At 46.2% G+C, this 16,302-nt stretch overlaps 1 protein-coding gene across 3 annotated transcripts in view; it reads right to left on the bottom strand.

The window, feature by feature from the left end:
• The window catches only part of OGDH (oxoglutarate dehydrogenase), a 161,160-nt gene that overhangs the window by 132,103 nt on the left and 12,755 nt on the right, over nucleotides 1-16,302 (bottom strand). For all 3 annotated transcript variants that reach the window (XM_075346268.1, XM_075346266.1, XM_075346265.1), the window contains exon 2: nucleotides 9,585-9,841. In XM_075346268.1, the coding sequence (XP_075202383.1) occupies nucleotides 9,585-9,806 (222 nt within the window). In that variant the 5' untranslated portion in view covers nucleotides 9,807-9,841. The remainder of the gene's footprint in view (nucleotides 1-9,584; nucleotides 9,842-16,302) is intronic.

Genomic DNA, 16,302 nt, shown 5'->3' with positions numbered 1-16,302 from the left:
GATGATCACCCAACCAAGAAAAGTTCTGAAAGGATCGCCGAAGTGTTGATCTAGCCGATAATCGGGAATGAGAGCTTTTATCTTTGTTCTCACCTAAAAGACCACTTTTAAATCTCTTAATAATTGATCTGACCTTGGAAGGTGGATCACAAATGGAGGACCTGTAGAGCTTCATCCCTCCCGCAATGTGATGTCCCGTTCTACATCACCAGTTCCTGCGTTTCATTTTGTGAACCCCCTCACCAGAGCGCACACAGTAGGACGATAGTTAAAAAGATAAGGAACATAATTGCAGATAAGACCTTTCTACCACCAAAGATCACACCAAGGACGCGTAACCTTGGGCTTCTGATCAGCAATTCCCTTCCACCTCACGCCAACAACCTTGTCACCTACATACCTGCCAACACATTATATAGTGACAAAGGTAAAGACAATAACCTATAGGATCATGTGTTCAGTGACCCAGGACTTACTACAAGAGGTAAAACGGCTTCCAAACTTATGGGAAACCGGCTGCACAAGTATAGGAGATAATCTGTAGTGAGCAAGATTCCTGGAATTGGCCTCCATATAAAGTCCAGTATATGCAGCCTGTATGGCCGCACATGGACCCTCTACATCTCCATATTACAGAACATATTCTCCCCTAAGATAGAATCCCTCCAATATCTGACATTGTTTAATGCTTTTAATAACTGACAACAGCATAGACTCCTGATATCAGAGACTCCCACCTTACAGGGAATCTGTCAGCAGATTTTTGCTATGTAAGCTGAAGACAGCATGATGTAGGGGTTAAAAAATAAAAAGCAACTATGCCTCTCTTATCTGTGTGTGTGTGCTTTATTTATGGCTTTATTACCCTGTGATTAACATTGGAGGACTAGACAAGCATGTGCAGAAACGTCCGACACGCCCCCTGCTGTGGGCGGGGACAGCTCCAATGGCTCAGCTCCATGCTTAAAAGTCAATTATTTGATTATGTGAGAATAGCTGCAGCCAATAATCTAAGTTATACACTGTTGGATTCAGGATCTCTTTGTCTACATTATGTTGCTGTCAGATGAGGTAGCAAAAAACTGCTGACAAATTTCCTTGAAGGCTCAGGCATACTTCTCAGTCTGGATATGGACCTCAATGCCCTAATTAAAAAGGTGGTCCACTACACAGCATAGTAGCCACATCGTCTCAAACTTATAGCCTCATAGACACATATGAGACTGTTGGGGTCAGGAGATCCACATTTAAAGGGGTGGTCCACTACACATAATTAGTGATCACATCGATGTAAACCTCAAAAAGAAGGCTTTTCTCAAATACCTTGTGTAGTCAATTGTGCCTCTGAGCAGCATTATTGCGGTCCGCTCATCCCCATGAAGTGACACCTGGGCTCCGTGACCTCTGAGATTCGGTGATGCCATGTCAACTTCCAGCTGACCCGGCATCACCGAGGCGGCCCCAGTCTCCCTGAGTGACTGGGCTGTGGACAGAGTTTCACCACTCGTCACAGCCCAGCGTCTCACGCGCCCTTTCCTTCACTGCAGAGCGCCTCAAGCAGGAGCGATGCTGGGCTGTGACAAGCAGTGAAATGCCACCCACAGCCAAGCCACTCAGGGAGACTGGGGCCCGCCTCGGTGGTGGCGGGTCAACTGGAAGTTGACGTGACATCACCAGATCTCGGAGCCCAGCGGTCACCTTATGGGGATGAGCGGCCCGCAATAGCGCCGCTCAGAGGCAGAATTCACTATACAAGGTATTTGAGAAAACCCTTCCCTATGAGCTGTACATCGATGTGGCCACTAATGCTGTGTAGTGGACCACCCCTTTAAATGTGGGTCTCCTGATCCCAACAGTCTCATATGTGTCTATGAGGCTATGAGTTTGAGACGAGAGACCCCCCCCCCCACGGTCAATCCAGGCATTGTGTTCTAGCAACGGAATGTGAGATATGCCACTCTATACCCAGCCTAAGAGTTGTATTTTTTCAGCAACGTGCACGTGATTTTTTTATTTTATGTTTTTTTTTTACAAGAAAAGCACATAAAATAAATTTCTTTTTCACAGCAGATTATCACCCTGCAAAACTGTGAAAAATGCACGCTTTTTTTTTTCTCTTTTCAGATGGACTTTTGATACCATTTTGCACTGATCCTCAACCGCTTTATGCGCCTATTGTATGGTCAGTATAGTTGAAATAAAGACGCGAGTATCAATCAAGTTCAACTGACGCATGGAAAGGAATAAAAGAAAACCGAAAAGTTAATTTTGCCGAGCGGATAATTAGAAAATGAGAGTTCACAGGAACATTTGTTCCCCGATTATGGGCGTGTGTAGCCATGCCGGCAATAATCCTACAGCAAGCCATACACTGGGTTATGGAACGTTCCCGATATTTTACGACTTTGCAAACAAGAAATGTGCAGCTGAAAATAGGTAAAACATTAATGACTGATCTGATCTCTTTGCTTTTTGTCAGCCGATGCAAACGAGCACCGGTGAATGTCTACATAGGTGATCTGTGCCGATTCACAGGCGGAGATTGGCGCATATATGAGGACCAACTGCAGCGCCCTCTTCCCATTCTTTGTGGTCTCTTTGAAGGGAAACCTCAGCAGATTTGCAAATCAAAACAGCGTGTGTGTTCTCTGGCGTCTCCATTACTCTCACGCACAGAAAGAATAATGAGCGTTATACTTAGACAAATGCAACCGCACTCCGAGCACACGAAGAATGTTGCAAGGATTCAATAGCACTGAGGTATACGTGATCCTTTCTAGGTACTTATTACACGTTTTGGACAAACTGTTTGTGCCCGTCTACCAGTGACAAGGTGACTTCTTCAGATGGGACTCTGCGTAACAGACTTCCCTCTCCTGGTGTCACAATGGTCTCCCTGCCTGTAGAGACCAGTGTCAGCCTTTGCATTGGAGCCTCTCATCTGGCTCTCTTCATTTATATGAGTCTCATTTGTCTTGGCACTGAAGTGGTTAAGTGCCAGTTTTGCTATTGCAGCTTTTCCAAAGCAGTTCCTTCCTGAGTGATCAGACACTCTAAGTAATCACGCCCTTCAGTTTTAAATAGTGGTGTATCCCAGCATTCCCTGCTGAAGATACAAACTCATTTGTGTCCTAGCCGCCCTGGAGGAAGGTTCTACGAGTTTAGTTCCTGTGCTCAGGCTATATCTTTTGGTTGTTTTTCCCCTCTGTTTGTCTTCACTTTTCTGCTGTGTTGTTAGTGCAGCGGTGAGGTCTAGTGAACCCCACCTGCCCCTCACTAGTCAGGGTTACTACAGGGTCTTAAGTTCCTGCTCGGCGACAGTTGCGGAAACTGTGTAGGGACTGGTGCGGAGAGGAGGGACAGTTGCAACTGAGGTTAGGAGGTGCCCACCTACCCCTCTCACTAGTTCCAGGGCCACCCGTTGTTTTTGTGCCCCAATGCCCCCATTTTCTTGTGTTATTCGCACACAGGTTTGAACCTTGCCACGCCTGCTACACCTGGCAAACGCGACACCTGGGCTTTGGCCTATAATTTTCAAGAGTCGGTTGTGTCTGGGGGAGCACTAGGCCAACTATGAAAGAAGTCCCTTAACCACAAATCATTGCAGATTTAAGGCTCGCTCACATTTGCGTATAGCCCTCGGCCCAATTTGATATTATGGGGCAGGGCCAATTAGCGTATAAAAATATTGCTGCCTGCTGCAATTGGCAACATATATAGGACAGCATGCACCCATACAGTCTATGGGTGCATGGAACTCATCGGCCTACACTGAGTGGTACTTTGCACAGTACAACATCGCAGGTGCGATGTCGGTGGGGTAAAATCGAAAGTGACGCACATCCGGCGTCGCTGTCGACATCGTAGTATGTGAATCCTTTTACATACGATTAACGAGCGCAAAAGCATTGTTATGGTATGATCGGTGTAGGGTCCGACATTTCCATAATTTCACAGCAGCGACGGTACGATGTTGTTCCTCGTTCCTGCGGCAGCATACATCGCTGTGTGTGAAGCCGTAGGAGCGAGGAACATCTCCTACCTGCGTCCCGCCAGCAATGAGGAAGGAAGGAGGTGGGCGGGATGTTTACGTCCCGCTCATCTCCGCCCCTCCGCTATTGGCCGCCTGCCGTGTGATGTCGCTGTGACGCCGCATGACCCGCCCCCTTAGGAAGGAGGCGGGTCGCCAGCCAGAGTGACGTCGCAGGGCAGGTGAGTGCATGTGAAGCTGCTGTAACGATAATGTTCGCTACGGCAGCTATCACAAGATATTGCAGCTGCGACGGGGGCGGGGACTATCACGCTCGGCATCGCAGCATCGGCTTGCGATGTCGTAGTGTGCAAAGTACCCCTTAGTGTCATCCAAGTGCATTCCTATATACGCTGAGACAGACAATGGAGACGATGGAGAGATTAAGTTCTCCATCTTCTCCGCACTTGTGCTCGGATTCTCGCATGTGAGAGAATTAGATCACAGTGAATGACGCTCGGCTCACGCTCGCAGAAGAGTTTGTGTTGAGTGTAATTTGCATAAATCGGGACGATTCCCTCAGATGAGAAAATATACACTATTCTGAGCCCTTAAAGTGGTTGTTCACTACTAGGACAACTCCTTTTGATTTCACGTTTCCCCCAAGTAAAATACTGAAGCCTCGGACACAGCCTCCGCAGCCAGCGTGGTTCCAGGGTTCACCACGTGACTTTGAGTCGACATGCGAGCCCCGCGTCCAATCAGTGCCGGCTCCTGTCTCCCCGCCTTCAGACAAATGAGTTAATCAAGAGGAAGTGAGCGCTGCACTCACTTCCTGTTGGTTGCTTGTTTGGTCCAAAGGCGGGGAGACAGGAGCAGTTACTGATTGGATGAGGGACTCGCATGACATCACAAGAGCCCTGGGACTGTAAATCGCGGGACCAATGGAACCACACCAGCGAGTATAGGCTTTATTATTTTACCTGGGGGACTGGAAGAGTCAGAAGGGGTTGTCCTAGTAGTGAACAATGGGGAAAATCCACTGTGAATGAGATTTCTTAAAGGGAATCTGTCACTAGGTTTTGGCTTCCCTGTCTGAGAGCAGCATAATGTAGACAGAGACTCTGATTTCAGTGATGTGTCACTTACTGAGCTGTTTCCTGTCATTCTGATAAAATAACTGTTTTCTCTTCTGCAGATCTAGCAGTTATACAGAGCTTATGAATATGCTGGACTACCTGCAGCACACCAAGTAGTCCTGTAATGTTAATATACTGCTGACGAAACAGTGATTTTAGCAAAGCTACACTGAACAGTCCAGTAAGTGATGCATCACTGGAATCAGGGTCTCTGTCCCTACATCATGCTGCTCTCAGATTAGGTGGCAAAAACCCGGTGACAGATTCCCTTTAAAATGTCAGAGACAATACGCAGTAAATTGGAGCTGTCGATTTGAAATCTGCAGCGTTTCAGATTAGGCGGATTACACCTTTTCAATACAAATCCAAACATGTACGACATAGCCGAAAGAAAATCCTCAGCAGTATCTACCGATACAGCACATTGACCGTAGGGACATATCCTTACAAATATATATTATAATTCAGGAAAGCTTAAAGAAGCCCTCCAACTAAACCATGTATTGTCTAAGTGTATATATAATGTAGCATAGGTGCACTAATATACTCCCCGATCGCCGTCCTCTCCAGTTTTCTGCACTACTACGATTCTCTGCTCACTCCCGTGACTGCCAGCCACACTATGGTCTATGCGTGAGCCGGATGCCCATTTTCCAATACAGTGGTACCTTGGTTTACGAGAACAATCCGTTCTGGGAGTGTGCTTGTAAACCAAGTTACTTGTCTAGCAAAGCAAGATTTCCCATAGGAAATAATGGAAGCTCAGACAATTCGTTCCACAACTTGTTAAATGTCCCATCCTGGTCCCCTATTGTGCCATTCCACACACGCACAAACACGCGCACAAACACTCGCACAATGCTCACATTACCTTCCGTTCCCTCGCCGGCCTCCTGGTTCTTGTAGTCCGCAGGTACAGGATGTGTATCGGGTAACCATCGCGACCAATGCCGGAGCCTCCGCTGCCAGAGTGCTGACGTCAAAGGCATGAGCCGCTTGCCTCGGATTGTTCAGCGCGCTGCCTTTGAGAAGTGGCTGACAGCGGAAGTTGCTCCATCGGTCGCGATGGTTACCAAATACACATCCTGTACCGGTGAACTATAAGAACCAGGAGGCCGGCGAGGGAACGGAAGGTAAGGTGAGCATAATGTGTGTGTTTGTGTGGACAGCAAGAGCGGATTAGAGAGCGGTTAAACTACGGAACCGGAAGTGTGTGCGGTGAGTATTTGCTCGTACAGTAAAGCATTGCTCGTAAACTGAGTTACAAATTTACAGCAAGCTTTGCTCGTATAGCGAAATACTCGCACACCGGGTTACTCGTAAACCGAGGCTCTGCACTGTATAAGCTTATGAACCTCGTTCTGCCGCTCCATAGACTGACATTGTAAAAGTAACTTCCAGCTTATAAATAGACCTTGGCGTGATCTGGCAAGTGAGAATAGCAATCACCCGACCCTGCAGAGGAGCGGAGCAGCGCTGGAAACTGGGGAAGACGGCGATCGGCGAGTATACTACCACACTTACACTACATTACATAGGTAATAAAGGGTTTTGTGTGAGCGCTTCCTTAACCACTCCACAAACAAAGATTTACAACGTTCTAAACTGCTTTATTTTGTCATAACTCATGATTAAGGGTAAACATCTTAAATCAAGTTTAAGCTGTCGGTGAATGAGAACACATGCATGAAACGCAGCAAACCTCTGCCTACCTCACCCCCACTATCAGCTGTACCAGTGGCGTAACTAGAGTTTAATGGGCCCTGGTGCAAAGTTTGGACATGGCCCCCCCCACTTCCCACCGACACTCGAGGTACAGGATAATGAAGCAGAAACTCGGGGTACGGGATAGTGTCGCTGACACTTTGCTTTTTCCCTCAGCACCCATGATTCCCATAATCTGAAATCCCTCTATCAGCACCCAGCTTTCCTATGTTCTGATATCCATCTTGTCCTCAGCACCCAGCTTCCCCATGTTCTGCTATACTTTTTTCCCTCAGCACCCAGCTTCCCCATATCAGAGCATGGGAAAGCTCGGTGCTGAGAGATGTATAGCAGAGCATGGGAAAGCTGGGTGCTGAGGACAAGATGGATATCAGAACATAGGAAAGCTGGGTACTGAGGAAAAAAGCCCCTTTCCTTCAGCACAAAACTTTCCCTTCCCATGCATTTATCTTTGTCCCCCCTAGTATATAGCTCTCCAAATACTATAATGGACTCCGCAAATTCCTCCAATTAGAAATGTAGTATAGTTCTGATAAGCTATGTCACTTACCTCCTGTGCAGGGCATTGCAGGACCTTACCGTCACTATATGCTTGGTCATAACAATGTATACCTAAGGTCCTGCAATGCCCTGCACATGAGGTAAGCGACATAGCTAATCAGGAGAACTATACTACATTTCTAATTGGAGGTATTTGCTAATAATAATATAATTACACCTATTATATATTGGGATAAGATTGTGAATACCCCTTTAAACGTGTGCCACAAAGAGGAGGGATATCATGCAGAAAATCCTTTTAGTTTCCTTCTAGTGAACAGAACCACAGGAAACCCATCTCTTTGCATAGTACAAAGCCAAAAAATTATTCATCCATGAAGAATCTGCTACAGTGGCTCCAATAAAACTGCAATTACTTCTATAATTAGGGTAAGGGTGCAGTAAGGGTTGTCTACTCTGCCCTAATTACCGATTATTGTCGGGAAACCATCACGTCAGAAGTGACCTGAATGTGGATCAGACGCTTAGTGCTAAGTGAATATACCGGATCTAGAATAATGAGGACACACCATGCATACTCCACATCAAGGGCCAGAAGCCTGCCACACGCCATCTGCTATACAACCAGCAGTGCACATGGTATTTTTGACTACTGTTGATCGCTTATGCTCATGAGGCACGAGTCTACAGTTTAGATGGGTCCACCATACAACCAATTTGTAAAGACATATACTGTGAGGTATTTGACTTTTGCAATGTCCTTATGTAGAGGAAAGTGCTGCACTTTCCGATACAGTTAAAGACGACCAACCACCAGGATTTTCCTATATCACCTAAAGCCAGTGCTATACTGGCGCTATCATGCTGATTCTATACATACCTTTACTTGTGAGATCGGATGTATACTTTCTGAAATACAGGCAAGTAAAGTTTGTGAAATGTACTGTTATTTGATTGATAGGTGCTACAGAATATCTAATAGGTGGGTCGGGTTTTGCTATTTATTCCCGCCCCTGTCTGCTGCCTGTCCTTCCTACCCCTGTCTTATGTTATTGCAGGGGAGGAGGGAGGACAGGCAGCAGACAGGGGTAGGAATAACTAGCAAAACCCAACCCACTTATTCTGTAGCTGCTATCAATCAAATAACAGTGCATTTCACAAACTTTACTTGCCTGTATTTCAGAAACTATACATCCGATCTCACAACTAAACGTATGTATAGAATCAGCCTGATAGTGCCAGTATAGCACTGGCTTTAGGTTATATAGGAAAATCCAGGTGGTTGGACCTCTTTAAATAAACAGTAATATGACATGTACAGAGCGGACGGAGAGTAAAGAACATTCTTTCGCTTGATGTGTGGTGGGGAGGGGATATGGAAAGGGCAAAGTATACACCGGGAGTTTTTCAGACACAGTGTGCACTTAGTCTTAGTGAATTCAAAAGAATAGAAGAAGACGGCACTTTACGGTGGGAATCTGCGGTTTTAATAACTTTGTATAAACAAATTACAGCATGTGGGGAGACAGGGGTGTGCAGGCATGCCGGACGACGACCGTTTCGCGCTACAACAGAGTACTTCTACGGGTCCCAGCGCGAAACGGCCATCGTGCCTACACACCCCTCTCTCCCCACATGCTGTATCTTGTTTATACAAAGTTATTAAAACCGCAGAGTCTCACCGTGAAGTGCCGTCTTGTTCTCCTCTTTTGGATTCATCTGTTAATGGACTACTGTGTTGGCTGAGCACCACCTGGGACTGCCGTAATTCCACTGATGGTTACAACTCTGGTCTGTGAGTAATACCTCCATATAATAGTGACTATAGCTTTAGTGCCCAGCTTTTCTATTGAAATTGACTTCTCCATAGTGATCTGAACAGGGATTTGGTGTAAATTTCCACAACAGAAGAAGGTTGATGAGCTGCAATGGTCCCAAGGAGACATCCCTATTGTCACCACAGAAACATACAAACAATACAGTAACGCGTTTCATCTCTTAGAGGATTATGATCTGTGATTTCCACCCTTGAAGTGAGATCCTCTTATATAAGCTCGCAAGGAAAATTAATGATCGCAACGTAGTGATATTCCATGTAGATACCAGGCGACGACCTCTCGTTAGAAAACAGATTCTCCTCCTCCTGCGTTTCGATTCCGGTCACTCCTCGTGGATAATCCCAAATCAGATCTGTGTCAGCCCCGGGACCATCTCCTTAACAGTGGTGCCCTCTTAGTTTTCATCCTTACCTTGTGGACACTCTTGGGGTTCTCCAGCCACGCATAGTACATTTCCTCCACATAATTAGAACTAGTCCCACTAAGAAAAGGCTCTGCGGCCACAGGTGAACTAAGGCACCTGAGAGGCTGAAACGTCCTTGGGGTCACCGGCTGACTGTGTTTCAGTGATCGGACAGTCTGAGAGGCCGTCAAAGGCCTGAGTTTAGCAGCACAAGTCCTTAAACTATACATGGTTGTGTCTTTGGGAAGAAACCGGTCACCAGAACCTGAGAGGAAAAAGGAGAAAGAGGAGATCATTAGTGCGTCCACTCACTGCACAGACACGGATTATACAGCCACACGTCAATGACATTACCGGAGCAGGTTATCCCGGGGCACGGCTATATCTGTGCTCGCCAACAGTGTGCACAGCACTTTATACAAAGCGGTGAGACAATGCTGGAGTCACAAAGCAGGAGGTACCAGAGGGTTCATCTGACGGAGACCACAAATGTTCAATGTTGGCTTCACTTTACCCAAACTGAGAAGTGGAAATGAGCTATACATAAATCACCCACACTGTAAGACTATACTTCATATAGCTTCCTAACTAGCTGGACCGGTACTGGCCAATATGACCACTGCACACAGCTATACAAGGTGCCGAATGTCAGGAGGACATGCTGTCACGACACGGACTAGGGGAAGGTCTGTCATGAGCCAAAACACACAACAACAGGGGTTGCACCCCGACAGACAAGGGGTACACCGGGGACACTTTACCAACGGAGGACCCCGATACTAGTGAGAGGGAAGATGGACACCTTCTCCACTTACCTGCCACTGTACCCTGCACTCGCCAGTCCCTATATAAGTTCCTCACCTGTCACCGAGCAGGAACCTGAAGCCCTGAAAAAGACGCCACAATAGTCTTGGCTAGTGAGTGGGCAGGAGAGGGACGCTAGTCCCACTTCTGCACTAAAACAACAAACCAGGGAAGGAAGACAGACAGGGGGAAAACAATACAACAGACTGCTGCAGTCAGCACCAATACTGCAGCCACACCAGTAACTTCAACAGAGGGATTTCAGCAGCTCCTTCCACCTCCAGGCCAAGCATCCTAATGGCAAAGAGAATAACCGGCACCCTCTACTGGTTTCACAGGGTATATAAAGGGACTGGGAGTGGTCCCAAATCGGAAACACCGACCTGAGATCGTAATGAGACTGCTTGCTAGCAATGAATTGACATTAACCCTACAACTGCCAAAAGAAAGTAAAACACGTTTAATATTGAGATTCAATAATGGAAAATGACTCGTCCCGAATCTGTCACTAGTCTCATACTGCAGAGAGACAGCCATGACACCTGCACACCTAGAGATGATTGGTCTCACAAGGACAACATGACAGGATTGACACGTTCCAGGAGCCAATGCATTACGAAATTCAACGTTTGTGGCCATTTTTTTCCACAGAGACCTTTGGCTCTTGGAGTGATAAAATCCGCTTCCACAGACAGCACGTATAGACAGAATACTCACGGTAAAGCTTTGTTTCGTCCCTTGGGTGTAGACTCCTAAAATGTACTAGTCCCTGGGGGTCAGAACCTCAACCACTGTCATCTTGTGTATAATACATCACTTCTCGGCCTAAGTTAATTATCCAGCGTCTTGGTGTGAATGAGAAGTGAGAATGTCGTCACCAAGTCACAGGGCCGTGCGTCAGAGGAGACACTTCAGTCACAAAAGACCTGATCTTATGTAACAGAGGAATAGGATCCCCTTCAATGTAAAGTCAACTTGAGGCGGCCAAGAAGGCAAAGTGCCCAGACATGGAGTCTAAGATTACACCCGGGCTCCAGGCACGAGAACCGGCCCAGAGAAGACCACAGCCCGGCCAAGTCACCGAGATCTCCATTACCCTAGATAAAAAGCTGCAGCCACGAATACCAAGAAGCCAGCAGGTCTACAAGAGGCTGTGTTAGGAGGCAATTGCTTAAATAGTCATTCCCTAATACACATCTATTATTTGACCCTTTACTAGCTGAAGCAGTCAGCAGCTTGTCCCTATGCATGCCTGGGAGGTATTCACACAGATGTATAGAGACGATACGTTACGATATTTCCAAGTTTGGAAGTTAACCCCAATCCTTAGTACTGTATATGTGATAAGTTGCTGACCGCAGGAGATTCAACAACTGGGACACCGAGAACTATGCTCTGGAGAGCCCCCATCAGATACCAGTAGAGGTTCACAAAATCGATTTCTGCCCCATTCATTGTCTATTGGACTCCCAGATACAAAGCAGAATGCTGTATTCTGCCATTTCCGGCAGTCCCATAGACAATGGAGCAATCGCTTCTCTGCACCACTCAAGGCGGGGCTCTTCAGAGCTCAGTTCCTGGAATCCAGCAGTCGGGACAGTATCCCCAATGTTATAGATAGGGCCAAAACTTGGTACAGCCCTTCAACCCACAGCCTTATGTCATGACTCTGATCCGCTCAGGAGTACCAAAGTCGGGCTGAGACTTGCAGCCATAACACAGACTAGAAAATACAGCCATGATACGGTTGTGTGAACAAGCACTTAGTTAACCGCTGTCTATTAACCATTACAGTCTATGGAGGGGAATTCAAGTTCCCCTACAAAATTTATAAGTGGATTCTATGACATGGATCCGGCCAAATCTCACATTCAAAATCTAGCTGTACCCCCTCCAGTATTACTGATCCTAAATTATCAAGATCGGTTAGGCCGCTTTCACATTTCGTTATTACTTCCATTCATCTGCACAGTGGAGGATGACTCCACGCTCCTCGCTGCCATCCTGATAGGTTATTACCGTGCAGAAGCCCCCACAATGGGATTAATGTGACACTTCAGATTTTGAGCAGCTGTTGATCGATGCTTCAAAGGACTCCGTTCACCAGGTTTTTGCCAACTAATGTGAGAGCAGCATAACGTAGAGGCAGAGATCCTGATTCCAGCGATGTGTCACCCACTGAGCTGTTTTTTCTCATTTTGATAAAATCAATGTTTTCTCTGCTGCAGATCTAGCAGTTATACAGAACTCATTAAGATACTGGAATACTTGGCATGCTGCAGGTAGTCCAGCATATTTTGGACTACCTGCGGCACACCAAGTAGTCCTGTAATGATAATCTCCTGCTGATTAAACGGTGATTTTATCAATACTACACTAAGCAGCCCAGTAAGTGACATCGCTGGAATCAGGATCTCTGCCCCTACGTTATGCTGCTCTCAGATTAGTTGGCAAAAACCTGGTGACGGATTCCTTTGAAGCATCGATCAACCGCTGTTCAAAATCTGAAGCGTCACATTAATCCCATTGTGGGGGCTTCTGCATCGTAATAACATATCCGGATGGCAGCGAGGAGCGGCAGAGACTGCAGCCATCCTCCACTGTGCAGATGCGGGAACACAGGAGTGTAATTAATGTTAGCAGACGGTTGGATCCGCAGTAATTTCCTGCATGGATGCCCATAGGATCTATCTGTACGCTCAGCCGACCTCGGCCCTCACATCAATCTCAGTAAGGAAAAGCTGTTCTTTAAGAAAGGTAGAGGAAAAGTAACATTCACAGCACGAAATGTGTTTCTTCGTATTTTGAACATTGCAGCAGTGTGTGAACACAGCCGTATATAGCTGCAGGCGGAACAATCCTTCCATCATCGTCTGATTTTCGTTGCTCAACATGTAGAATGAATGAATCCGAGATGTTGTCATTGAATTCCCTTTCCTCTTTACCAACCTGAACTAAAGGGTTAATCTTAAATCACAAGTTATCCTCCATAACCGGGGTCCAGTCATTAGGACCCCCAGCGATCTCAATAATATGACTCTGCAGGGCTCGGTCTTTAGCTGAGAAGAGGTGGCCATGCTCGACCTCCACTATACTCCGCTTTCCACGGCAATAATGGTATCTGTCACACACAGGCTGACCTTAGGAATATAGTATATGAGATTTTGCTGTCTACCATGCTATTATATTTTTTTCCCGTATACTGATGTGTTAAAAGAGAATCTGTCAGCAGGTTTTTTCTACCTCATCTGAGAGCAGCATGATGTAGGCAAAGAGATTCTGAATCCAACGATATATCACTTAGATTTCTGTGTGCAGCTGTTTTGACACAGTGAAAGATTTTAGATTTTGCATGTAGCAGAGCTGGGAGAGCTGTCCCCGCCTACACCAGGCATTCAGTGCACATTTACAAAGACAGATGCTGCCAATCACAAAGGGAGCGGAGTCAGATTACAATTCACCTGCTGCTGAGACCCACTAATGATAAAGATAAGAGGCTTAAGCTAACATTGCAGATAAACAAAAAAAGACTGAGATAATAGGTGCAGGGCTGAAATCTCTGTTTAAGTATTGCAGCATGCTATCTTTAGGTTACATTGCAGAAACCTGTGTATCCTGATGAGGTTAGAGCATTAAAGGGGTTGTCCAGTAAAAAGAAGTCATCACCGAACCACTAAATAGCTGATAACACATGGATCGGAGGGTGTCAGACTGCTGGGAGGCAAAGCAATTGGAAAAAAGGGCACTTTTATCGGATAGAAAGGAGAGGTAGTGCACACGCTCGACAGCAGCTGCATTTTTTTGACAGTAGCCCTATAGGAAATGAATGAAGTGGTGCCACTCAAATGGGGATAAAAAGAGGCCTAATGTGCAAGTCCCAGTGGACGAACCTTCAACAATCAGTACGGCATCACCTATCGTATGGACAGGCGATAACTCAGCTGATTCATCCCAACTTCACCACAGGCATGCACGCTCAGTTGTTTCTTTATAGCTAGAGGGCAACAAGCCGCTGAAGGACTCCACTGACAGCAGCGTATTTCCTGAGGTGACAATGGGTCAGGTATGTGGAAACTCAACATTCTTGACCCATCCGTCTGTGCAAAAGTCATCTCTGTAGAAGATCGACCTCCAGACAGGAACCCTCCCCTCAGTGTGTGACCCCCAGGCTTAGTTCCTCACGCCTGTGGTCTGGACGATGCTCTCATATACCGGGGAGTGATCAGTCACTTCATTTACATGGTGGCTTCCTCCAGATCAGGTCTAGCCCCATCCCAAAGTGCAGTCATCACAATTATCCCTTCTGTGTATCTTACATCTTCCGACTGTCTCGAAAACAAACCAATTAAGAACATTCCTGGGTCATCAGTCACATTATACTCCTCCGATGTTAGATGCATGTCTTACCATCGCTCATTAGCATTAATCAAGAAAGCTAGGAGACCATCGGGTCAGCCAACTTTCCCCCACTCCTAAATGAGAACAACTAGGATGGTGTAAGTAGCCAAAAGTGCTTCACTGCTTGCCATCACCTGGGAGATCCATTGCAGGGCTCAGATTGGTCACCTTCAGCTTCTCGGAGAAAAATAGAAGTTGAAAAAAAATGTAAAAATTAAATGTTTTTAAACACCTAAAAAGTTCTAAGGAAAATTAGTATGGCAGTGTTTCCAAAAATGGTGGCCTGGGGATGCCGAGAGACCAAAAAACCCACCATATGTTGAAGACCCATTGGAGTACCAAAGGACAAGACGGGTGACAACTCCAAATCCTTTTCATTCGGCAGGTACAGGAGCGAGGAGATGCGCATTCATGGATATTGGGAGTTGGGATTTAGAGCCTTCTGCCCAACTACAGTCCAGGCCGCAGCGATCTAATTCTTTTGACCCCAATTGAGACTGTCGTGGGTAATGTTTTGGGTTGGAGATGGGGTTCCACAACTTTCTAGAGTGGAAAAACCTTGGCAAAAGAGAGTACACTGGCTTTACTCCATATGGGAGACTTCACATTACAATATAAATGTGTGCTGCACCTCCACACATCCTCCTTCCTTAGGCCTCTGTCCCATGTCAGTGAAAAACACACGCACGTTTCTCACTGACGTGTTAAAGACACATATGGTTTTGGCACACGTGTGTTCTCCGTATGCTATCCGTAACCGCACACTGAGATCAGGCACTCCTATACTCACCTGACCCTGCTCCTGCTGTCCGTGGTGCTGATATCTCTGGCGCTGCTGTCTCCCCTCTGCTGTTACTTCCAGGTCCTGATGCAGTGAATATTCATGAGCATAATGAGCTGGCCTGGAAGCAGGAGACAGCAGCGGCAGGAGACAGGTGAGTATAACAATAATTTTATTTCAAAGATACGTGTTTTTTCTAGTACGTGTTACACAGATCACACCTCTGTGTGTCATCGGTGATGCCTGAGAAAAACAGACTGGTCTCCGAGCAGAATACACGTGTGCGCCGCACAGAAACACGGTGAGACATTACTAATGTGTGCACAGATGCATTGATTGTAATGCGTCTGCGTATGTCTGTGATTCCGCTACGTATAAAATCAGTAACATACATACCAAAATCACTGATGTGTTAAAGGGGCCTTAGCCCCTTCGGACTACAATCTTTATTTATTTATTTCTTATTTTGTAGTTTTGTTTCCTCCTTTTTTCAGTTTTCTATCCACGTAGCTGTACCATGGTGCCTCTTTGTAGTTTGTAGAATGACTCCGTTCATTTTACCTTATGTACTGAACCATGGGGGAAAACAATTCCAAGTGGGGTGAAATGGAGAAAAAAACCTGCAATTCGGCCAGAGTTTATACGGTTTTTGTGGTGTTCATTGTGTAGTAAAAAATTAACTGGAAACAGCTCTTCTTCTAAGACCTGGAACTTTTATTTTTCCGTCGATGGAGCTGCGTGAT

The sequence above is a fragment of the Anomaloglossus baeobatrachus genome, chromosome 4 (assembly GCF_048569485.1).
Source record: "Anomaloglossus baeobatrachus isolate aAnoBae1 chromosome 4, aAnoBae1.hap1, whole genome shotgun sequence".
Classification (NCBI taxonomy): Eukaryota; Metazoa; Chordata; class Amphibia; order Anura; family Aromobatidae; genus Anomaloglossus; species Anomaloglossus baeobatrachus.
The sequence above is the reverse complement of the archived record's forward strand: the minus strand, read 5'-3'. Positions and strand labels throughout refer to the sequence as shown.